Source organism: Microtus pennsylvanicus, chromosome 13 (genome assembly GCF_037038515.1).
Source record: "Microtus pennsylvanicus isolate mMicPen1 chromosome 13, mMicPen1.hap1, whole genome shotgun sequence".
Classification (NCBI taxonomy): domain Eukaryota; kingdom Metazoa; phylum Chordata; class Mammalia; order Rodentia; family Cricetidae; genus Microtus; species Microtus pennsylvanicus.
The window spans coordinates 72,471,097-72,492,329 of NC_134591.1; the positions used below are offsets into that span (position 1 = coordinate 72,471,097).

A 21,233-nucleotide genomic window follows, 5' to 3' on the forward strand; every position below is an offset into this window, starting at 1 on the left:
CTTTGTCAGGGAGAGTAGGTGTTTTGAGACAGGAACTCTCTTGCTGACCTGACTAACCTTGTACTCACTGTGACCTGCCTGCCTTTGCCTGCCACCAAAGGTGTGTGCTGCCATGCCCAGCACTGCTGCCCTCTGGAGTTGAATGTAGCAGTTGGTTCTTAATAAAATCAAAGCTTTTAAGCCAGGTTGTGGTGTTGCAAACCTTTAATCCCAGCCTTGGGAGGCAGAGGCAGGTGGATCTCTGTCAGTCCCAGGTCAGCCTGGTCTACAGAGTGAGTTTCAGGACAGCCAGAGCTGCGTAGAGAAACCTATCTTGATAAACAAAAACCTGAAGCTTTTACGAGCACTGCAAAATACTCCTGCACCATGATAGATACCTTTAGAACCAGTTTTTTGTCTCTCGTGGTTTTTGTTTTTAGAAGCTGCTTCCTGCTTGTACTTTGGGTCCAAGGTATAGAAGCGCACTCACCTCAGCTAAGACCTTATGACCACAGAGAAATAAAATCTCAGGATGGGTTCAGTGCTAAGTGACGCTGAGACGCTTGTATAATGTAAATTGTGTGTGTGTTATTTATTTATGCATTTATTTGGTTGTGTTTTCCAGATAGGGTGTTGTTGAGGGAGCTGCGGGCCTGCTTTTCGTCCCGCCCGGCTCCCACACAGCTAGCTTTACACCAGAAATAACAACACACAAACTGTATTCATTTAAACACTGCTTGGCCCATTAGCTCTAGCCCTTACTGGCTAATTCTCATATCCCAATCAACCCATCTCTAATTATCTGTGTAGCAACAGTCTTACCAGGAAAGATTCAGCATGTCTGACCTGGCGGCTTGCTTCATCACGTCTGCTCAGGAGAGGGGAGCATGGCCTCTGCTCCAGAGAGCAGAGCTGTCAAGTCTGAGCTCACTTCCTCTTCCTCCCAGCATTCTGTTCTGCCTACTCCACCCACCTAAGGGATGGCCTATCAAAATGGGCCAAGGCAGTTTGTTTATTACCAATGACCTTCCTCCATCATTTCCCCTTTTTCTGTTTAAACAAAAAGGAAAGGCTTTAACTTTAACATAGCAAAATTACATATAACAAAACAATTATCAAGTAAAAATTACAATATTTACATCTATTTTATCTTTATCATAACTAAGGAAAACTATAACTATAACTAACTATTCTTCAATTCCATCAAAGACTCCAGAAAGATACAATATTACCTAAGCAAACAAGAAATAAGCAACTTCCAAACTCTAGAAATAACAGAGACATCTTGCTGCCTAGACAGTCACCCAAAGTTTCTCTGTACCATTGGGGCATCCATCTTCGGCCTACAGGCCCATGGTATCCAGCAGACATTTTCATGAAGCAGGAAAATTCAAAGGCAGTTCAGTCACTATCTGCTGTGTCCTGCAGGATATCTCACAGACTCTTTCATGAATCAGGAACCCTGAAAGATCATCTCACCTTTAGGCAAGTTCAGTAGTCCTCTCTCTCTGTAGGTTCTCTGTGTCTAGTTTATGCAATAGTCCAGACAAGAGCAGTTTCTTGCCCAAATGGCTATCAAACTCCATAAGGATCCTCTTCGATGCCCATCTTCCTCTTGAAGTAGATTGGTGCTGCCAGGAGCAGAGTGTCTCATTGTCATGAAAAGTCCTAAGTTACTAAAACATTTAAAATGCCATATTCTATAATCTTTGAAAGATATGAAGAATGCCTATCTAAAATATATCTATGTACATCTAGAAAATCTTAACTAACATGACTACAAGCTTGACTATTATTGATTATCCATTAACAACCTATATACATTACATTTTTAAGTGAACTACACAATCACAATACCTTAATCAAGATCAGAAATACATATACATATAACAAAATTGACCTTAAATCTCTATCAATAAAGCAAAATCTATACTAATGCAAATTATTCATATCTATATCATATCCCCTTTAAATGTAAAAGAACATTTATAAACAATATTTGAGAACATGGGCGCAGTTATTTCTCTCCAAACTACTTCCTGCTGAATGGGGGCGCTGTTATTCAAATCTTTCATGGTGTAACCTGTGTGCCAGGGTCATCTCAGTCGGCAGTTGAGTGAAGCAATTTTCTGAAAGTGTTCACAGCAAACCTTCAGGAGGGCGTGGTCCATCATACCATATTGGAATAGAAGAAATCCACAGACTCTCACCCTCTGTGAAAACAAAATAAGAAATTCCTTTCCAAAGCATCATGTCCTTAGATCCAAATTTTAAAGTCAAGGCATTTTCAAAATATCTATGTTGGATTAATTCAGCAGCATTTATAAACAAATATCTTTTAGCAGCTGTTGCTCTTTTCTCAGCATTCAAACAATTCAAAGAGAGCATAATAGCATACAGTATCAAGATTCTCTGCTTATTTTCCATCTTTGTACAGCTTTATTTTAACTCTATTTTGTTTATTTTTTTATTTATTTTTATATTTATTTATTTATTATGCATACCATATTCTGTCTGTGTGTATTCCTGCAGTCCGGAAGAGGGCACCAGACCTCATTACAGATGGTTGTGAACCACCATGTGGTTGCCAGGAATTGAACTCAGGACCTTTGGAAGAGCAGGCAATGCTCTTAACCACTGAGCCATCTCTCCAGCCCTATTTTGTTTATTTTTACTTTTTAACTTTTTGCTTTTTGAGACAGGTTTTCCATATATCTTTGACCTGAAATAACTCTGTAGACCAGGCTGTCCTTGAACTCTTAGAGATACACCTGTCTCTGCCTCCCAGGCATTGGGATTAAAGGTGTATGCTACCACACCTTGAAGTCACAGAGGTCAATCTCCCTCTGCCTCCCAAGCCTTGGGATTAAAGGTGTGTACTACCATACCCAACAACTCTCTTCTTTTTTTTTTTTTGTTACTTTTAAGAACTTTTAACTTTTAGCTTGCATATATTTTTAACACGCTGTAAATCATTTAAACATTTTCTTTGACTTTGAATCTTTCTTTTACTGTATATGTCTCTTTTTTGACCACATGAGTCTTTAATTTACCAAGCAATATCAGTAGGACTAAAGCCGTGGCTTTGACGGCTGGATCCAGCCCATTCCTTAGCTTTCCAGCCTCATGGCTGAGGTACTGGCTGTAGCCATGTTTACTGCCACAACTCTATGGCATTTCAAGGTCCCTGCCAGCAAGTAAGTTGCAGCATTATGCCCACAGACAACACTCAAGACCTCTCTATATAGTCTGCCCGCAGCTCCTACTACAACAGGGTTTCTCTGTGTAGCCCCGGCTGTCCTGGAACTCACTCTGACTGGCTTAAACTCTGGTCTCTGGCCCCCTTCCCCACTGGCATGTGCCTTGTTTCTGTCAGTTTTGAAGATCAGCAATGTTTCTGTTCCATAGGAAAGGAAACCAAAGGTAGAGAAAATAAAGTCTCTTGTTTAGGATGCAAAACTGGGTAGGGTTCAGCCATGGTCTTTTTTCTTCTGAAGTCCCTGGACTTTGAGGAAATCATCTCTGAAGGCTGTTTGTATGAAAGTGATGTAAGTTTTCCCCCTGAGCACAGGCACCAGAAACTCCCGGCCACCGCTGTGCTCTCTGGAGCTTCCAACTAGTTTCCTCACGACTGTGTTCTTGTCTCACAGGAGCAATGAAGTCTGGGTCCTGGACCTGGAGCAGTGGGCGTGGTCCAAGCCGAACATCTCTGGCCCCAGCCCTCATCCCCGAGGTGGCCAGTCTCAGGTGCTAAAGAGTTTGACTATTGAGCAGGCACTGTAGTTAGTATCTTTATGGGAGTGAGGTGAGGTACCCTGTGCACTGAGCCAAAGAGAATTTCTCTTTTTCTTTTCTTTTTTTCTGTTTGTTCTCAGCTTCTATTGCTGTATTACTTAGAGTGGCCTTAGCGGGTTTTTTTAAAAGAGAATTCTTCACTGATTGACACACTTGTATTAATTTTTTTTAAGTTAGAATATGTCTGTTAAAGGGTCATCAGTTCAAAGGTCTCGAATTGATGTGGGTTGGGTAGAGTAGGCAGCTGGAACACTCAGTTGGGAGCTGGGCGTGGCATTTGTGTATGTCACTGAAGTGTCCTTGTAGGTTTATTTTAAATTTCTTCATCTTTCCCAGATTGTTATAGATGATGCAACTATCCTAATCCTCGGCGGCTGTGGCGGTCCCAATGCCGTGAGTATCAGTACCACTCACTCTGCCTCAGCTGCTCAGTGAGACAGAGCCCTAGGGCATGCTGACTCAGAGAGCACCCTTGCATTCCGAGGGTAGCGCTCATGTTTTCCGCCCTTTCCTGTTCTCTTTTTTTTGGGGGTGGGGGTGGGGGGGGGTGAGAGGTTCTTTTAATCAGAAACATTGGTCTCTTATTCACTCCTCGATTCTTCCTGGCTCTGTTTCCTCTTTGAGCTGTAAGATTCGCCCGTTAAGGGAGCAGTGGGGTAGAAAATAGGTGGAAAGCTGAAGTCCACATGGAATTACTTTAGAATGCGGACTGAGAAAGTTAATGGACATATCATGTCTCCCCTGCATGCACGCACGTACACTAGTTACGGTTGGTGTGTGGGTCATGTATGAGTGAGTGGAGGCAGGAGTCAAAGGCACAGACAGAGCTGAATGTGAAGAGCTGAGGACTTCGGATGTCTGTCCTGCAAAACCACACACTTTAAACCAGGCAGCACGGCTTTAAGACGACAGTCTGTCACACAACAGATAGATACATGTAAATAGACGTAACACAGTGTGAGACAGTGGTTGTGTGTGCCGGAGCACCTGACAACCCTGACTCCTGTCCTTGCTCCTTCTCTTGCAGCTGTTCAAAGATGCCTGGCTGCTGCACATGCACCCAGGTCCCTGGGCCTGGCAGCCACTCAAGGTAGAAAACGAAGACCACGGTGCACCAGAACTATGGTGCCACCCAGCCTGCCGGGTAAGCAAGGATGGAGCAGCCAGCGGGAAATGTCCTAAACTGGAAAACCAAATTTGTTAAGCTGACAGAAGTAGAAAACAGTTTGGTGTCACGTGCTCTTTCAGTATTTGCCATGTCCTTGAGCCGCTTGGAAGGAGGATGTAGGTGCACATCCTCTGACTCCTAGCTTTAAGGATCCAGTTGTCTGCAGAGTGTTCCCCAGGTCCCTCAGAGCTCCTGTTCCACAGCCGTAACGGGCGGCACCTCACACTGTAGTGCAGTCGCTCAGGGCTACCTGCCTTCCTAGCCAGGACCGCTGTTCCTTTCAGCCCCTCAGTCCCGGCCTTTCCCAGTGCCTGTATTAGACAGTGGGATGGTTGCAAGAATGATGAGAACTGTAGGCGAGACTGTGAGCACAGTCCTTTGTTTTCCAGGTGGGACAGTGTGTGGTGGTCTTCAGCCAGGCTCCTAGTGGGAGAGCACCGCTCAGCCCCAGTTTGAACTCTCGCCCATCACCCATCAGTGCCACTCCTCCAGCCCTGGTTCCTGAGGCCCGAGAGTACCGCTCCCAGTCCCCAGTGAGGAGTATGGATGAAGCTCCTTGTGTCAATGGCCGCTGGGGAACACTGAGGCCCAGGGCTCAAAGACAGACTCCGTCAGGTTCCCGGGAAGGGAGCCTCTCCCCAGCCAGAGGAGATGGCTCTCCCATCCTCAATGGTGGAACCTTGTCTCCAGGAACAGCAGCTGTCGGGGGTGCTTCCTTAGACAGCCCTGTACAGGTAGTATCTCCAAGCACTCCATCTGCCTCTGAAGGATATGACCTAAAAATGGGACTTTCTCTAGCCCCCCGACGAGGGTCTCTACCAGATCAGAAGGACTTGAGGTTAGGTTCCATTGATCTGAATTGGGACCTGAAGTCTGCTTCCAATAGCAGTCACGTGGATGGTACAGACAACAGGACAGTTGCAGGGAGTGTGAGACACCCTCCAGAACAGACCAATGGTGTTCACACCCCACCACATGTGGCCAGTGCCCTTGCAGGGGCTGTATCCCCCAGTGCCCTGCGTCGGAGTTTGGAAGCCATCAAAGCGATGTCATCCAAAGGCCCCTCAGCATCGGCCACACTAAGTCCTCCTCTTGGGTCTTCTCCAAGCTCTCCTGGGAGTCAAAACCTGAGCAGTGGAGAAACAGTACCCATCCCCCGCCCAGGACCAGCCCAAGGAGATGGTCATTCTTTACCCCCCATTGCTCGCCGTCTGGGCCACCACCCTCCACAGTCCCTCAATGTTGGCAAACCCTTGTACCAGAGTATGAACTGTAAGCCCATGCAGATGTATGTTCTGGACATTAAAGACACCAAGGAGAAAGGCCGGGTCAAATGGAAAGTGTTTACTAGCAGTTCCGTGGTCGGACCTCCGGAGACCAGCCTGCACACAGTGGTGCAGGGCCGAGGAGAGCTTATCATATTTGGGGGGCTCATGGACAAGAAGCAGAATGTGAAGTACTATCCAAAAACAAACGCCTTGTACTTTGTGCGAGCAAAGAGATAATGTGTTCAAAATCCCTTTTCGTTTGGAATTTTCCAGTGTACAAGCATCTGGACTGAGACTTGGGAAAACCACATGACTCCCACAAACCAAAACTCCAATTCCAGGCCTAACTCACTCCAGGCTGGGATCAAATCTCCATTAAGGAAAAGATTATATATAAATATATACAGATATATTATATACCCAACTCTGTTTACAAGTAAAGGTGAGATCTCCGTCCTGGTTCAGATGAGCTGTTGCGGAGGCTGTGCTGGCCTTTTCTGTTGTGCTGATCACCAGGCCAGGAAGTTAGGGAAAGACAAACAGCATTAACTTCCCACGAGAAGCAAGCTGAAGAGCCCCCTGTGATCTCTGTGGCCTTCTCAGACAGACGCCGCGCTGCAGGGTCAAAGTCAGTTAACAGAAAAAGTTCTGTCCCCTCCTGTTTGGACCACAGAGGACCTGTGATGGCTCTGCAGAAGCACCCTGTGCCTGGTCCCTTCTGTGATCCAGAGAAGTCACCCGACAAGAAATATTGTTCCCCACATGCTGGAGTCACGGTGAAACAATGTTTAGAGAGCCGCCATCTGTCTGCCTCCTTCCTGTCCATCGGTCCTCTGAGTTCTTCCCACATGTCTCAGCAAACATGCAGTGTCCAATTATGAGATTTTTCTGACAATCGTGTTTGGTTGCAAGTTGCCAAAAAAACATACTGTTTTCCTTTTAGAATTGGGTCCTCAGTGGCCCCTTTTCTGTCTGTAGGCTGTTCCCCTGCCCTTCAGTGGTTTGCTTTGGTTTGGGATGGTTTATTTCACTTTTTGTTTTGTTTTGGGCATTTGGTCTTTTTAAAAAGCATCAGGACTTCCATTGCTCCAGCTTCTCTTACAAAACTCCAGTGTCTGTAGACGTCAGATTTCTCAAGCCTTCCACCGCAGTGTGGGGGTACACACCTGTGACCCTAACACTCAGAGCAGAGGCCGGATGATGGGGCTAGCCTGGGTTATATGATGAGACCCTGTCTCAACAAAACAAAGTAAAATTAAGATGCCAATATCAGTAAAACAACACAAAACTCAGAAGCATAAGAAGATACCCCCACCCACCCTAGGCAGATTCTCACTATGAAGCATAAGACACACACCCCCACCCTAGGCAGGTTCTCACTGTAGCTCACAGAGACTCTCCTGCCTTCGCCTCCCGAATGTTGGGAGGAAAGATACGTGCCACTAGGCCCAGCCCCAAAGATTCCTTTTTCTCTGTGTTTCTTTTATCTCCGTTGCACTGGGCACACCTGTCCCCGTTAGTAAAATGTAAGAGTTGGTCTTAAAGGGGAATCTGGGAACAGTTCCTCCCAGAAAGGGTCTTCTGACTTGTGACACCTTCTGCTGTGCTGTTGGCTAGTGACTGGGTTGAGAATCACGTCCTTGACACTTGAAGATGACCTGGGGGCAGCACTATCTGTCCTTCCCGCTCTCTCTCGTTTGCACCTTAGTCCCCAGCAGGCTTTGTACTTTCACCTCAGTCCAGCTAAGTACGGCCCCCCAGGAGAGGGTTCGTGTTGTTCAGAGGCGCTGGAAATGACTAGACTTGAAGCAGCCTGTGCATAGGAGATAGCAAAGAAGATTATTTTAAATGGCCGTGCAACTCTGGATTTTGGTGGCTTCTTGTCAGTGGTGAAGGATTTTCATTTTGCCTTTAAAACCAAAACTAAAACAATGAAAGCGTGCTTCCCAGCCCCACCCACTCTACTTTTTTCTTGTCAGCATCTCCCAGACACAAGACCACTGCTGCTGGCCCCACCTGTCTGAGAGCTGTGTCTGCTTCATGCTTAGTCTTCCCTTAGCCATTCGCTCTGCTCTGGTGGTCTTGGCAGGAAAGCCCCCTGTGGGAGGCCAGGGAAGGCCTGTGCTCTGGAGCTGCTCCCGAGGGAACACCCGTGTGCCTACTTCTGCGTGTCCCACCGCTCTGGCTCCCTGCTTTGTCATTTCTGCCGGTCCTTAGCCAAGACTGTTTGATCTTGTGGGGCCCTGCCTTATGAGGCGAGGCCAGCCGATGAGCAACCTGGTATTACTGAACCCTGGCTGTGATGTTTGCATGTGGACAGTGCCCCTGGACTTGGTTTCTACTTAAATACCAAGTATTCAGACACTTGGAAGTTTAAAATCTCCACTTTGTAGTCTTTCTTTTTCCCCTGTGGCCTTCCTAAGCTGGCTGTCAACTGTTGATTCTTCTACTTTTCCCAAGTAGGCAGGCAACAGAAATATTAACCTCTTCGAAAGCAATGGGTTCCTCAGAACTCTCGGGTCCTGGGGCTGGCTGCACTGCTGAGAGCCCGGTATCTGCAGTTCCTCCAGAGGAAACAGAGCGAGCCTTGTGTGCAGCGAGCAGTGCAGGACTTGGTAGTCCCTGAGCTCTGTGGATGTGTGCCGTGGGAAAGTGACTCCACAGTGACGATGGTGTCTTCCCAGCCCTGGGAGACTGTGTGGCAGGACTTCCGGTGTCTCCACAGAGGTCGGCATTCCCACACCGTTAGTTCAAATTTAACCACAACTCCTTTTTTTGACACGATACCAATTTTGTCTTAAAATTCACTGAGAGACATGAGACAAAATATTTTGTTTGAACCCTCAGGAGCACCTAAAGCAAATATTTATCAGTATTTAAGTATTTAAAATACATCTTGTTTCTACTTGAAGCTTTAACCCTTTCCATTCCTACAAGTGTGCCTTTGAGAGCCCTCGGTCATATTAACCAGTCATTTCGCTGTCCTCTCCCGGGTGAGAGTTCTGGGCACTGCTCCGCCCCTGCACAGAGCCTCTTGTTCATCATCCACACACCATGCAGCAGAGAGCATTGGTTTTCATTCCTCTTTCCACCTTCCTTCCTTGCTTGGGGTGAGCTCGTCACAACCCCACCTCGCGCCACATTTTGGGATCATCAGTAAGGTGTAGTAAGAGTTTGTTTAAGGTAATGCTGGAACTTGCTCCCCGCCCCCTCTCCCCAACCTCTGTGGGTTGATTGACTTTAATGTTTGAGCCACGAACTGTGGAAGAGCTGTCTTGGAACTCCTTAAATACAGCAGAGAAGAGGAGGAAGCCGCATTGCGGGAACAGCCACTGGCAACAAAACAAGGGGGTCCTCCCTTGCTTTACCATATTTTTCTGGGTTTATTCTGCTTTGCTTTTCCCCTTCAAAGTGAATCACCTGCTTGGTGTGTCCGTCTGTCTGTCCTTGTCCTCATGGTGACCCCAGCATGGTGATGTACTCTGCTTTGTGTTATCTCACCAGCGCATACGATGGTGGGGAGGAGCTGAAGGGGGCCAGGAAAGGAAACCTGGCCTCGGGTACTGCGTACAGCATGTTCTGCTGCCACCATTGGTGGCCTCTCACCGCCATCCTCATGGATGAAAGCCAGCCTGTTGGGCTCCACTGTGCTCGCTCCGCTCGCTCTGTCCTCTTCTACCAACCAGGGCTCATGTCAGTGCGCACCCACCGTGCCCTGGCGAAGCTGGTGCTGTGAGTGATGTTTCCATACCACTCAGGGGTGCCAGGTGGCTCACCCTGATCGTCATTTTAGGCACATCACAGTGTAGGAATGAAAATGGAACCCATGGATATTTAAATCTGTCAACTTCATTTTGGTTAATGTTTTCCCCTGATGACTTTTTAGCAGTTTAACAAATAAAACAAAAATGGACTGACTTGTCTGGACTGTTCTGTTAGTACAGGAGAGAAAGGGGGACTCCCCGGGTGGAGGGCAGTGGGAGGAAAGCAGTGGCTGGAAGGTTGATTGCTGTCCCTGTCTCCACCATGCCTGAAGGACTTGGCATCGCTGATCTTTGGTCTCACCCTGAGATGGAGCCCCAAGGGAAGCGCAGAGCACACAGCAAATAGGACCTGGGTGCTGCTGCCCCTGCTTTTCTCCTTGGCCCTGGGGTGCAGGTCTTACCAGCTGTGGGGTGGTCATTTCCACCCTCTGGGTTCAGGAGGGTGTGCTGCAGGAGTAGAGGAAGCACGCCAGCAGTGTGCTTCGCATATGGTAAGTTGTCACCCACGGGAGCCCTCCCCCCACTCCGTGCACAGGCCCAGCGCAGTACTCAGCCAGGGTGGCCTCCCTTGTCTCAGTGTAAATGACCAGGAAGAGAGACAGCGCAGACTCCCCCAGCCCAGGCCACTATCCTGAGCCCATAGGAACCTGAGAAAGATCCCTAAAAGCAGAGGGCCTAGAGCACCCATGGGCCTGGCAAAATAGGGGCACTGTCTCCAAACCTACCAAGCTAGCCACATGACTGGGGCTCCCCTTGCTGCTTCTCTCCCTCCACCCCAAAGGACAGCATCTCTTACCTGTGTTAGCTCTTCTACAGCGTTGCCAGGGAATGGGTATGAGGGGTGGTTCCACCCTTGCTGCGAGTGTTTGAGTGGACACTGATGAGCTGCTGGGTGACAGCTGGTTCATGCATCAGGTCAGGAATGAGCTCTCCCTGCACCTTCGACTCTTGAAACTACTTGACTCTTCAGACTCAGAGGGTCTTAGAAGTGAGGGGGCTTATAATACAGACTATTAACCGAAATAGACTTGGAACCAGAGATGAGCTCCTCACTTCTTTGATCCTCAGGTTGTCAGTAAAGCAGTGTTAGGAAGCCATGCTCTAGCAATTTAGCTGGAACCAGGCAAGACTTTTGAATAGATGTGATTCCCTAAACAGCCGCTTGGGGGAGCCCTGCACCTGCACGGTCCGTGTGTGTGTGTGTGTGTGTGTGTGTGTGTGTGTGTGTGCGCGCGCGTGCGTGTGCGCGCACGCGCTCTGTCCAACATAGTAAGGAAAGAGACAAGATGGCTTGCCCATTGTTCCCTTTTCCGAACCCTGGTTGACACTCCCTGATTAGCCTGCCTCAATTTCAGAGTTCCACCCCCAGGCTAACCCTTGCAGGCCCAGCACAAACCCACCCCCACCCCAGTGTTGTCTGCCCCAGCCCCCAGCTGTGGGAAATTCAGTATCTCTCTGAAGCCAGGCTCTGGGCTGTAGATGCTGTCATATATACAAACAAAGCCAAGCTGGTGTCTCCCCGACACCAGGAACCCACATGCCCGCCCCCTGCAGGATAAAAAGAAGGACTGCTGCAAACACTTGGCAGGAAGGCACGGACTATTGTCTGTGGAGGGTGGCATTGACCTGGGGACCCTTTACTGACCCTCACCCCCAGGCAGTGGCACATACTAACTCACCCCTGGTGGAGCTTCCGGCTTCCTCACAAATGTTCTCCCCTCAACAGTCAGCAGCAGATCAGGGGAGCCATTCCATCCAATGAGTTGTTGGGCTTACATGTAGGAGCATGGGTGAGGTTCTTTGCAAGAACAGGTGACCCCCAAACAGCGGCTACACTGAAAAGTCCCACCACAGTATGAGTAATGAACTCCCCCAAACTGTGGAGATGGCATCCGCCTTTAGTTAATTTTCCTTCTATATACTCCACTTCCTGAGACCACATACAGTTGGGGCACAGTTACATACAGTTGGGTAGGGGTGCATGACAGAGTGGCTGGGACCTCCAGTGAAGATCGAGTGTCCTTCCTCACCCCTCCTGTGAGGGACTGTCAGCAGGCCTGATCTTGGGGGGAGGTCGCTTCTCCATAGATAGTCACAGGTACTGTGATTATGCTAAGTAACGGCTGTTGGGATTGGCAGACTGCTCCCGGACTATATGACGGCCTGAGTTCATCCTCTCGGATGTAGCTGGAAAGATGCCCACCTGAATCCTCACCAGGAGGAGAGACCAGACCAGACCAGCACCAAAGGGCTCAGTGCAGAGTTCTCCCTGGCCTCTCTTAGATGGCCTCAGAGAGAGTGACCCTCCCACCGAGGCTTCCCTGGCATTTGAGCCAGCCTCCTCCAACACTGAACACGAGCCCCAAGGCTGAGGGAGCAAGAGATTTCAAAAAAGAAGAGGCTGGGCACTTGAGAGACAGAGGCAGGTCAGTCTCTGAGTTCCAGACCAGCCTTGGTACATAGAGCATTCCAGGACAGCCAGGAATGTGTAGGGAAGACCCTGGAGAGAGAGAGAGAGAGAGAGAGAGAGAGAGAGAGAGAGAGAGAGAGAGAGAGAGAGAGGAATTACAGTTTACGTGGAAATTGCTGAACTGAAATGACTGATTCAGGGATGCATTAAAATGAGACGAGGTCTGGTGGTGGCGGCACACGCCTTTAATCCCAGCACTTAGGAGGTAGAGAGCAGTTGGCTTTCTGTGAGTTCAAGGCCAGCCTGGTCTACAGAGTGAGTTCCAGGACAGCCAGGGCTACACAGAGAAACCCTGCCTCAAAAAATAAATAAATAAATAAATAAATAAATAAATATTTTTAAAAGTTACCACACACAAAAAAAGACTTTTATTCTGATCTCTGTGTGTGTGTGTATACACTTGTATGTGCCTGTGTGTCTGTACCTTCATAAATAAACGTGTATCACAGTCAAAAGCTAACTTGTGGGAATAGGTTCTCTCAATTTACCTTATGGGGCCCCAGAGTTTTCCCTTCCACTATGTGGGTCCCAGGGATCAAACTCAGATCACCATGCCTGGCCACAAGTGCTCTGCCCTGCACAGCCATGTAGCCCAGCGGATCCCAGGAAGCCTCAGGAGAGACAAGTCTGACCTGGGAGCTGACCAGAGAAGCTGGTCATGGGAAGATCTTGAAGAAAGAGTGTAGGTAGGGTATCAGGAACAATGGCCCTGGGGCAGCATGAAGTCCACACACTGAAGGAGGAAAAGGCAGTGTAGCTGGTTTCTCTGAGTGAGGGGAGGGTGGGCTGGTGGGCCTACCGGCCGCAGTGAGAGAACAGAGCGTGAGTATTCTAGATGCAGCAAGGAACCACTCGCTGCACAGGAGTAGCTGCCCAGGCTGAGGGTGGCAAGGGTGGCCACCCCTGTTCTCAGCTACCTGTCACTGGGGCCCCCAGCTATTCTGTTGGCACTTGTTCTGTCTCAGCCTCTTTGAGGTTTTCCTCAGTTCAAGCTTGTCACTGTTATAGCTGGGTGGCATCCAGGCTCTGTGTATGTGTGTGTGCATATGCCTGTGTATGTGTGTGCATATGCCTGTGTATGTGTGTGCATATGCCTGTGTATGTGTGTGCATGTGCCTGTGTATGTGTGTGCGTGTGCCTGTGTGTGTGTGTGTGTAAGTAGTAGCCACAAAGGCCAAAGGTAGTGACTGGTCCCCTGCTCTATCTATGTGGCTAACAGTTCCAACTGGCCTGGCCATTCACCTCCTACACCCACCGTCTGTTGTCACCTCCAGCTAGTGCCCACCCAGCCCTCTTTCCGGAGCTCTTTCTCTGATACTCTGGTCTGCATGTCCTTTCCCTCTCAGGGGAAGCACTATCTGTCCATTGGCTGGATAGACATGACGTCAGGCTGGTACCATTGACTGTGCTGGCTGTGCTTTTAGTTTGGAGAGTGGCTAGCCAAGGCTGCATAGTGAGGCCCTGTATCAAAAATAAAACACTGGGGGAGCTGGAGAGATGGCTCAGCGGTTTAGAGCATTGCTTGCTCTTCCAGAGGTCCTGAGTTCAATTCCCAGCCACCACATGGTGGCTCACAACCATCTGGAATGAGGTCTGGTGCCCTCTTCAGGCCTGCAGACATACACACAGACAGAACATTGTATACATAATAAATAAAATTATAAAAATAATAATAAAAATAAATAAATAAAACACTGGGGGGGGTCCCTTTAATCCCATCACTCGAGGGGCAGAGGCAAGTGGATCTCTGTGAGTTCAAGGCCAGCTCTGGTCTACAGAGCGAGTTCCAGAACAAGCTTCAAAGCTACACAGAAAAACCCTGTGTCGAAAAAAAAAAAAACTAAAACAAACAAACAAACAAAAAAAACAACAAAGAGTGAGACAGCAGAACCTGGTGTGGTGGCACACACTTAGCTTTTTGGGTTTTTGGGGTTTTGTTGTTGGTTTGGTTTCGAGACAGGGTTTCTCTGTGTAGCCCTGGCTGCCCTGGAACTCCCTCTATAGACCAGGCATACATGCAGGCAGAACACTGAACACATAATAAATAAATCTTTAGAAAAAAGAATAAATAAATAAATGTCCAGACTCCCCTTTCCCCCTAGACCCCAGGACAGCATTTCCCTGTGTTCGCAGACTCTATGCTCCCATCGAGTGTCTTCTCCTGAGCTCAGGCAATGAACACTGATGAGCTCCTCACCCTCTGGCCACCAGCTGCTCTATCCACCCGCCTCCCTGTCTGTGCCCAAGAGGACCAGACGCCGCGCCAGGACCCCCCACGTTAACACCAGCGAGCTCTGCTGTTTGCTGCACTTTCTCACACACCCCCCCCCCATTGTGTCTCCCACAAGTCAGACCTGGCGAGGCTGGATGTGAAGTGTAGAAGCCCAAAGACAATTCAGCTCAGCCCTCCTGGCCTGTGGAGAGCCACGCACAGCTATGGATCACCCTGGATGGGCAGATCCGCAAGCATTCCAGAAGGAACCCAGGAGCATGAGCAATGGATTCCAGCCGCAGAGTCCTGTACAAATGGTTTCCTCTTGTACTTCTGCCTCCAAGCAGTGTTGCACCCTCCTCCCTTCCCTACCCAGTGAGACACAAACCTCTCTCTTGAAGGTTTGTGGCCCTCTTCCTGCTTTTAGCTTCACTAGCCCCTCCTAGGTGCTGGGGGTGAAGTGCTGAAAACCCAAAACCCAATCTGGCTGAATGGATAGTGTTTTCAGAGTCAGGTAACCCGGGCTTCTGAGTCTGTTTTTCCACTGACTATTGTGTGGCGGGTGTAACCCCAGACAAGCTATGTCATTCCTCGGGCTTTCTTCATCTGTAATAGAAAAGACATGGTACTGTTTATACCGGGATGAATGGCCGTAGACTCCAGTGCAGTAACCTCCTCCGAGCCCCTTTAAGTCATTCATAGCAAAGCAGTGGCTGGCCCTACTTGAAGACACACTGAGCGAGATACCGGCGAAGGGTAACTGTAATAGACGCCTCTCAGAGCTGGTCCCTTTGTCCTGTCCAGTTCACGTCATTCACGGAGCAGCCCACTTCTGGGTTGCTCACAGGCCCAGGCTGGAGCATCCAGGCTCACCCTTGCTTCCACAGCTCCTACTAGATGCTGAGCACACAGTAGGGGCTTGGCCACCATTGAATGAAAGGAATGAATAAATCAATTAGTAAACAAATGACTCTTTATTCAGACCTCTTACAAAAGTCCCTTGACTTCTCAGTCCAGAGGTGTTTGATGGTGGACCTGCTGAGCAGGAACGATGGGGTTGTGACATTAGTAACAACAACACAATAACTAAAGACCGCTGAGCTGTGTTGCCCAGACACTGTGGTAAAGAACGCTATGAGGAAAAAAAGGGGGGGGGGGAAGTATAGTGGTGCACACCTTTAACCCCAGTGCTAGAGAGGCAGAGGCCGTATTTTTGTGAGTTAGAGGCCATCCTTGTCTGCATTGGAAGTTTCAGTCTAGCCAGGGAGGATACACAGTGAGACTGTCTAAAAAAGGAAGAAAGGAAGGAAGGAAGGAAGGAAGGAAGGAAGGAAGGAAGGAAGGAAGGAAAGGAAAAAAGCATTTAATGTTAACATCCACTTTGTAGAAGAAGAAAGTGAGGCACAGAGGACTGAGGGAGCCTCCTTCCTGGAGGAGATGCCTACGTTTGAGAGGAAAATCTGAGCCCAGACTGGTAAAGCCAAAGAAGACCCATCTGAGGGATGGAACTGCAGACCTTGCGGAACCCACAAAGACCGGCCTGAATTCAGGGGCCCCGCCTCTCTCTGCGTCGCCATGGCAACATCCCGCACATGCGCCTCACGGACTGCGTCTCGGCCTGGCGGAAGCGGGCCCTGCGGGCTGGGCTAGCACACAGGGTGGGCTTTTAAAGGAATCATTCCCTACTCCTCCTGGCTTGCTCGCCGGGACTGTGAAAGTTGGTGGTCCCGGGAGTCGAAGGGTAGGAGGCAGAGGTGAAGCCGGGCTGTGAGACCCTCGCAAGGCGACAAGGCAGAAGAGGCTTGTGGAAATACCTTCCTAGGACAAGGTTGGGCTGTTTCCCCAGAGAGCGATGTGGAGGAGTGGGGCTATGGAAATGCACCTTCGGGTGGGGAGCCAGGCTTCAAGGGAGAGCCAGAAAGAGATTAAGAGGAACCACGGGGCCGGTTTGGGATAAAAGTTAACCCTCTCTCCACTCCTATTCCCAGTATTCTGCCACATCCTAACCTCACTGGCGTGCTCAACCATGGCCAGACCTCCCGCGCACGGTTCAGTGATTGTCCCAGACTGGCATGAAACCGTCGAGGGCAAGGAGTACTTAGCCTGCATCCTGCGCAAGAATCGCCGGCGGGAGTTTGGTAAGTGCCTCCCCTCCTCACCTCGCCAAACACCACATACCACACTTGTGCGCTCTTGACACTCCCTGGGGTAACAGAAACAGGACAGTGGGACCTGCCCAACAGCAGCCCTCACCGTCGAGGTCCCCTGAATGCAATCTCTCTAGGGCCCCCTCCCCCAAATCTGCTTAAAGCTAATTCCACCAGCAGAGCCAGGAACATGGAAACAGCCCATGCCTGCCAATAGCAATGTCACCAGAGATGCTGTTGACTGAGCCCTCCTCACCTGGAGTTACGCCCTCTGCTGGGCGCTTTGCACAGTGACCCACTGAGCAGCCTTTTTCTAAAAGACCCGGTTTCACTATATAGCCCAAACTCGTTATGTAGACCAGGCTAGCTTTGAACTCAGAGATCCACCTGCTTCTGCCTACCAAGTGCTGGGATTAAAGGCATGTGCCACCATTCAACTTTCTTCTCTTTTCTTTATTTCTCTCTCTTTTTGTTTTTGTTTTGTTTTCAAGACAGGATTTCTCTATGTAGCTTTGGAGCCTGTCCTGGCACTTGTTCTGTAGACCAGGCTAGCCTCAGACTCACATAGATCTGCCTGCCTCTGCCTCCTGAGTGCTGGGATTAAAGGCTAAAGGCGTGAACCACCAACGCCTGGTGGGGTTTTTTTTTGTTGTTGTTTTGTTTTGAGACAGGATTTCTTTATGTAGTCCCTGGTTGTCCTGAAACTGACTCTGCAAACCAGGCTGGCCTCGAATTCACAGACCCGCCTACCTCTGCCTCCCCAGCCCTGGGATTAGGCATATGCCACCGGGCCAGGCCTATTCAACATTCTTAGCAGAACAGTTAAGAGACATGCTTAGGGTCATACCCTAATGAGGAAAGGAGAACCCTTCAGTGCCTTGCTGGTCTTGCTATCTAAGGTGAGGCATTGGTGTGCCCCTGAATTAAGCCACATTACCCAAGCAAGGCCCTGATTCAGGCCAAGAGGCATGACATCTGTTTTGGGAGTCCAGCACCAGCAGGCTTCAAACCAAAGCTCCTGGAGAGGCTGAGGCAGGAGGATCACAAATTCAGGGATTGCCATGGCAACATAGAAAAAGTCTGTCTCATGAGGCTGGGATATAGCTCAATGGTAGAGCTGTCACCTAGCATGCGGGGGGCTGTTCTGTCCCTGGCGCCTCAAAAACCAGCTCAGAACTTAGGACTTCAAATCATTAGGTTATGGAATATCATCGTTTTGACATTTTTATGTTCAAGGTTTTATTACTATTCTTTGTGTGTATGAGTGTTTTACATGCATGCATATCTATGCAGCACCTGCATGCAGTGCCCTCGAGGTTAGAAGAGGAGGGCAGATCCCCTGAGACTGCAGCTACCGATGGTTGTGAGCCACCATGTGGGTGCTGGGCTTGGAACCTGGCTCCTCTAGAAGAGCAGCTGGTGCTCTTCACCACTGACTGATCGCTCCAGCCCCTGTGTGCAGGTTTTAAGAACTCATAAAGATCTCAACGAATTGGTTTTATGGGATTTATTTCTAGTAACTGGAAATACTTGTGCTTATATTTCTCTGTTAAAGGAGAAATTCTACAGCACCCTGTTTTTGTGTATGAGAAATCCAGATTGAATAGTAACAATAAAAAATATTTCAAAGCCAGTGGCGGTGGCACATGCCTTTAATTCCAGCACTCGGGAGGCAGAGGCAGGTATATCTCTGTGAGTTCCAGGCCAGCCTGGTCTATAAAGCAAGTTCCAGGACAAACAGGGATACACAGAGAAACCTTATCTCAAAAAAAAAAAAAATTTCCATCATCAAACTTAAAAGAGGCCTGAAAAGGCTGGAGAGGTGGCTCAGCAGTTAAGAGCACTGGCTGCTCTTCCAGAGAACCCAGATTTGATTCCCAGAGCATACATGGCAGCTCACAACTCTCTGTAACTCCAGTGGTAGTGAATACAACACCCCCTCTGGTCTCTGCAGGTACCGGGCACACATATGATACACAGACATAGACGCAAGCAAAACACCCAGTGCTTTGTGTACCCAGAGGGGATGTCATCCAGGCTCCGGGCAAAGCTCTCAAGCTTGTCGCAATTTGAACAGATCAGCTATGAGATCCTAGGTCATCTCTGTGTATTCTGGGCCTCTGTAGAGCTGGGTCGAAGGCGGAGAGCCAAGCTGGCTAGTTAACTTTAGATATAGGGTATCTCTCCCAGGGTCTGAGCAAGAGCAGAATTAACTCCCCAGCTCCCTGGTTCCCTCCTTGGCACAGGGTTGCTGGAACGGCCAGTGCTACCCCCTTCAGTGGCCATTGATACTGCCAGCTACAAGATCTTTGTGTCCGGAAAGAGTGGTGTGGGCAAGACCGCACTGGTGGCAAAGCTGGCAGGCCTGGAAGTGCCTGTAGTGCACCATGAGACGACTGGTGAGTGGCTCGAACCCTCAGCCTGTCCTTGGTAGCCTTCTCTGAGACTCCCTGAGACAGAGGCAAGAACCCTGCTCCAGACTGCCTTAGCATGGGTTTATACATAACAATGCCATTTCCTCTGTGGCCTTGGGAAGTCATGTTGTTTGGGTTGGTGCTAGAGACAGCACTGGCGGCTGGTTGGCATAAAGGCAGATAGATGCTTACGACCTGCCCATCCCCCAGCTGTGTTTCTTTTTGATCCATCCTACATCCCAGGACATTTGAGGTCTCCTCCCTCCCGCTTTCTTGTGGCACAGGCCAATCCCACATGGCCTACCAAGGACTCCTGTTCCTTCCTGCTCTGAGGATTCTCCCAGGTCAGGGACCATGCCTTCCACGTCAGGGTGGTGACCCACAAGGTGGACATGTAGCTCTTCCTCATGCCCCTTCCCAGTCCCGCCCCACCCCACATCCCACTTCTGATTGGCTGATCCCAATTCTCCTCAGGTATTCAAACTACTGTGGTGTTTTGGCCGGCCAAGCTAAAGGCCAGCGACCGTGTGGTCATGTTCCGCTTTGAGTTCTGGGACTGTGGCGAGTCTGCCCTCAAGAAATTTGATCACATGTTGCCGGTGAGCTGGGCAGGTGGACCTGGGTGGACTTTGGGTGGGGCTTGTCAGAGACCCGCCCTGTCTACAGGAACCTGGCTTGGATATTAGTTACCTGAGGGCGGTCGGTGTACTCTGACTAGCCCCAGGACCTGTGTTCCAGCCACTCTCTGCTGTGGGCCTCAGTTTCTCAGTCTGTGGAAGGAGAAGATGCCACTGATCCTTCTTGGGGGCCTCTAGGCCCGCGGAGTCACGTGGTCACATGTCCTGTGTCCTCAGGCTTGCAAAGAGAATGCAGACGCCTTCCTGTTCCTCTTTTCTTTCACTGACCGAGCCTCCTTCGAAGATCTTCCTGGACAGTTAACCCGCGTAGCCAACGAAGCCCCTGGGGTCGTCAAGATGGTCATTGGCTCCAAGTATCCTTTGAGTGGCCCATAGGATGCACACCTGTCACCCTGTGAGGTCCAAGCCATGGGCTTTTCTTTAAAGGGAGGCCCCTGGGTGTGGCCTCTAGAGAGGAGGCCAAGGCTGAGTGTGCTGGGGTGCTGAGCAGAGCCTCTTGGCTAGGAGCCTTAACCCTCCTCCAGGTTTGACCAGTACATGCACACAGACGTACCAGAGCGAGACCTCACGGCCTTCCGGCAGACCTGGCAACTGCCCTTGTTACGGGTGAAGAGTGTACCAGGGCGGCGGCTGGCAGATGGGCGTACACTGGACGGTCGGGCTGGGCTGGTTGACGTTGCGCATGTGCTCAATGGCCTTGCAGAGCAGTTGTGGCACCAGGACCAGGTGGCAGCCGGCCTGCTCCCCAGCTCCCCAGAGAATGCTCCTGGCTGAAGGGTGATGGCTCTTGAGTAGAGACAGGGACTGATGATCCCCACTCCCGTCTCTTGGGTGACCCAGGATTGATGGTAGGACCTAGGGCCCAAGGCTGATGCAAGAACACTGTTCTGGGGGCTGGAGAGATGGCTCAGAGGTTAAGAGCATTGCCTGCTCTTCCAAAGGTCCTGAGTTCAATTCCCAGCAACCACATGGGATTGCTGTAATGGGGTCTGGTGCCCCCTTCTGGCCTGCAGGCATACACACAGAATATTGTATACATAATAAATAAATAAATAAATATTTAAAAAAAAAAAGAACACTGTTCTGTCCTCGGGACTGGCTGGGGAGGGCCTTCACCTGACTGTCACATGGGGACACAAGGCTCCAGAGCTGGAAGGTCACCCAGCCCCACAGCCCTTCACCCTTCTGCAGCACCCACCGAGGTCTCAGAAGGACCCTGGACCTCTCTTGACTTCAGCCAGGAGCATTATTGGTTGAAATAACACCACTTGCTCTAACAGATAAACTCTGACATCTCAGCGGCTGAACTCTGTCGATGTGTTTTGTTTTGGTTGGTTTTTTGTTCCTTTGGCTCCCTGCACCGACTCAGAGGCGTGTT

The 21,233-nt window shown here is 49.6% G+C and overlaps 2 protein-coding genes across 3 annotated transcripts in view; both read left to right on the forward strand.

The window, feature by feature from the left end:
• The window catches only part of Fbxo42 (F-box protein 42), a 65,143-nt gene extending 55,016 nt beyond the window's left edge, over nucleotides 1–10,127 (forward strand). The window contains exons 7-10 of the mRNA XM_075944699.1: nucleotides 3,630–3,726; nucleotides 4,111–4,167; nucleotides 4,802–4,918; nucleotides 5,332–10,127. Coding sequence (XP_075800814.1) covers nucleotides 3,630–3,726; nucleotides 4,111–4,167; nucleotides 4,802–4,918; nucleotides 5,332–6,447 — 1,387 coding nt within the window. The 3' untranslated portion in view covers nucleotides 6,448–10,127. The remainder of the gene's footprint in view (nucleotides 1–3,629; nucleotides 3,727–4,110; nucleotides 4,168–4,801; nucleotides 4,919–5,331) is intronic.
• Nucleotides 10,128–16,270: 6,143 nt separating this feature from the next.
• Cplane2 (ciliogenesis and planar polarity effector complex subunit 2) lies at nucleotides 16,271–20,893 on the forward strand. 2 transcript variants are annotated; one of them, XM_075946246.1, is made up of 6 exons: nucleotides 16,271–16,484; nucleotides 16,645–16,794; nucleotides 19,050–19,202; nucleotides 19,692–19,816; nucleotides 20,072–20,208; nucleotides 20,380–20,893. In XM_075946246.1, exons 2-6 carry the CDS (start codon nucleotides 16,683–16,685, stop codon nucleotides 20,627–20,629), a joined length of 777 nt encoding a protein of 258 aa, XP_075802361.1. In that variant the 5' UTR covers nucleotides 16,271–16,484; nucleotides 16,645–16,682; the 3' UTR covers nucleotides 20,630–20,893. The 2 variants fall into 2 exon arrangements, with proteins under 2 accessions (XP_075802361.1, XP_075802362.1); XM_075946247.1 differs by lacking the exon at nucleotides 19,050–19,202.
• The last annotated feature ends 340 nt before the right edge of the window (nucleotides 20,894–21,233 follow it).

Excerpts from the sequence above, each read along its gene's own strand:
- Cplane2 (XM_075946246.1), top strand. The coding sequence starts at position 16,683 with ATGGCCAGACCTCCCGCGCACGGTTCAGTGATTGTCCCAGACTGGCAT. Across the intron at positions 16,795-19,049 it reads GAATCGCCGGCGGGAGTTTG|GGTTGCTGGAACGGCCAGTG; the intron begins GTAAGTGCCTCC and ends TCCTTGGCACAG. Across the intron at positions 20,209-20,379 it reads AAGATGGTCATTGGCTCCAA|GTTTGACCAGTACATGCACA; the intron begins GTATCCTTTGAG and ends ACCCTCCTCCAG.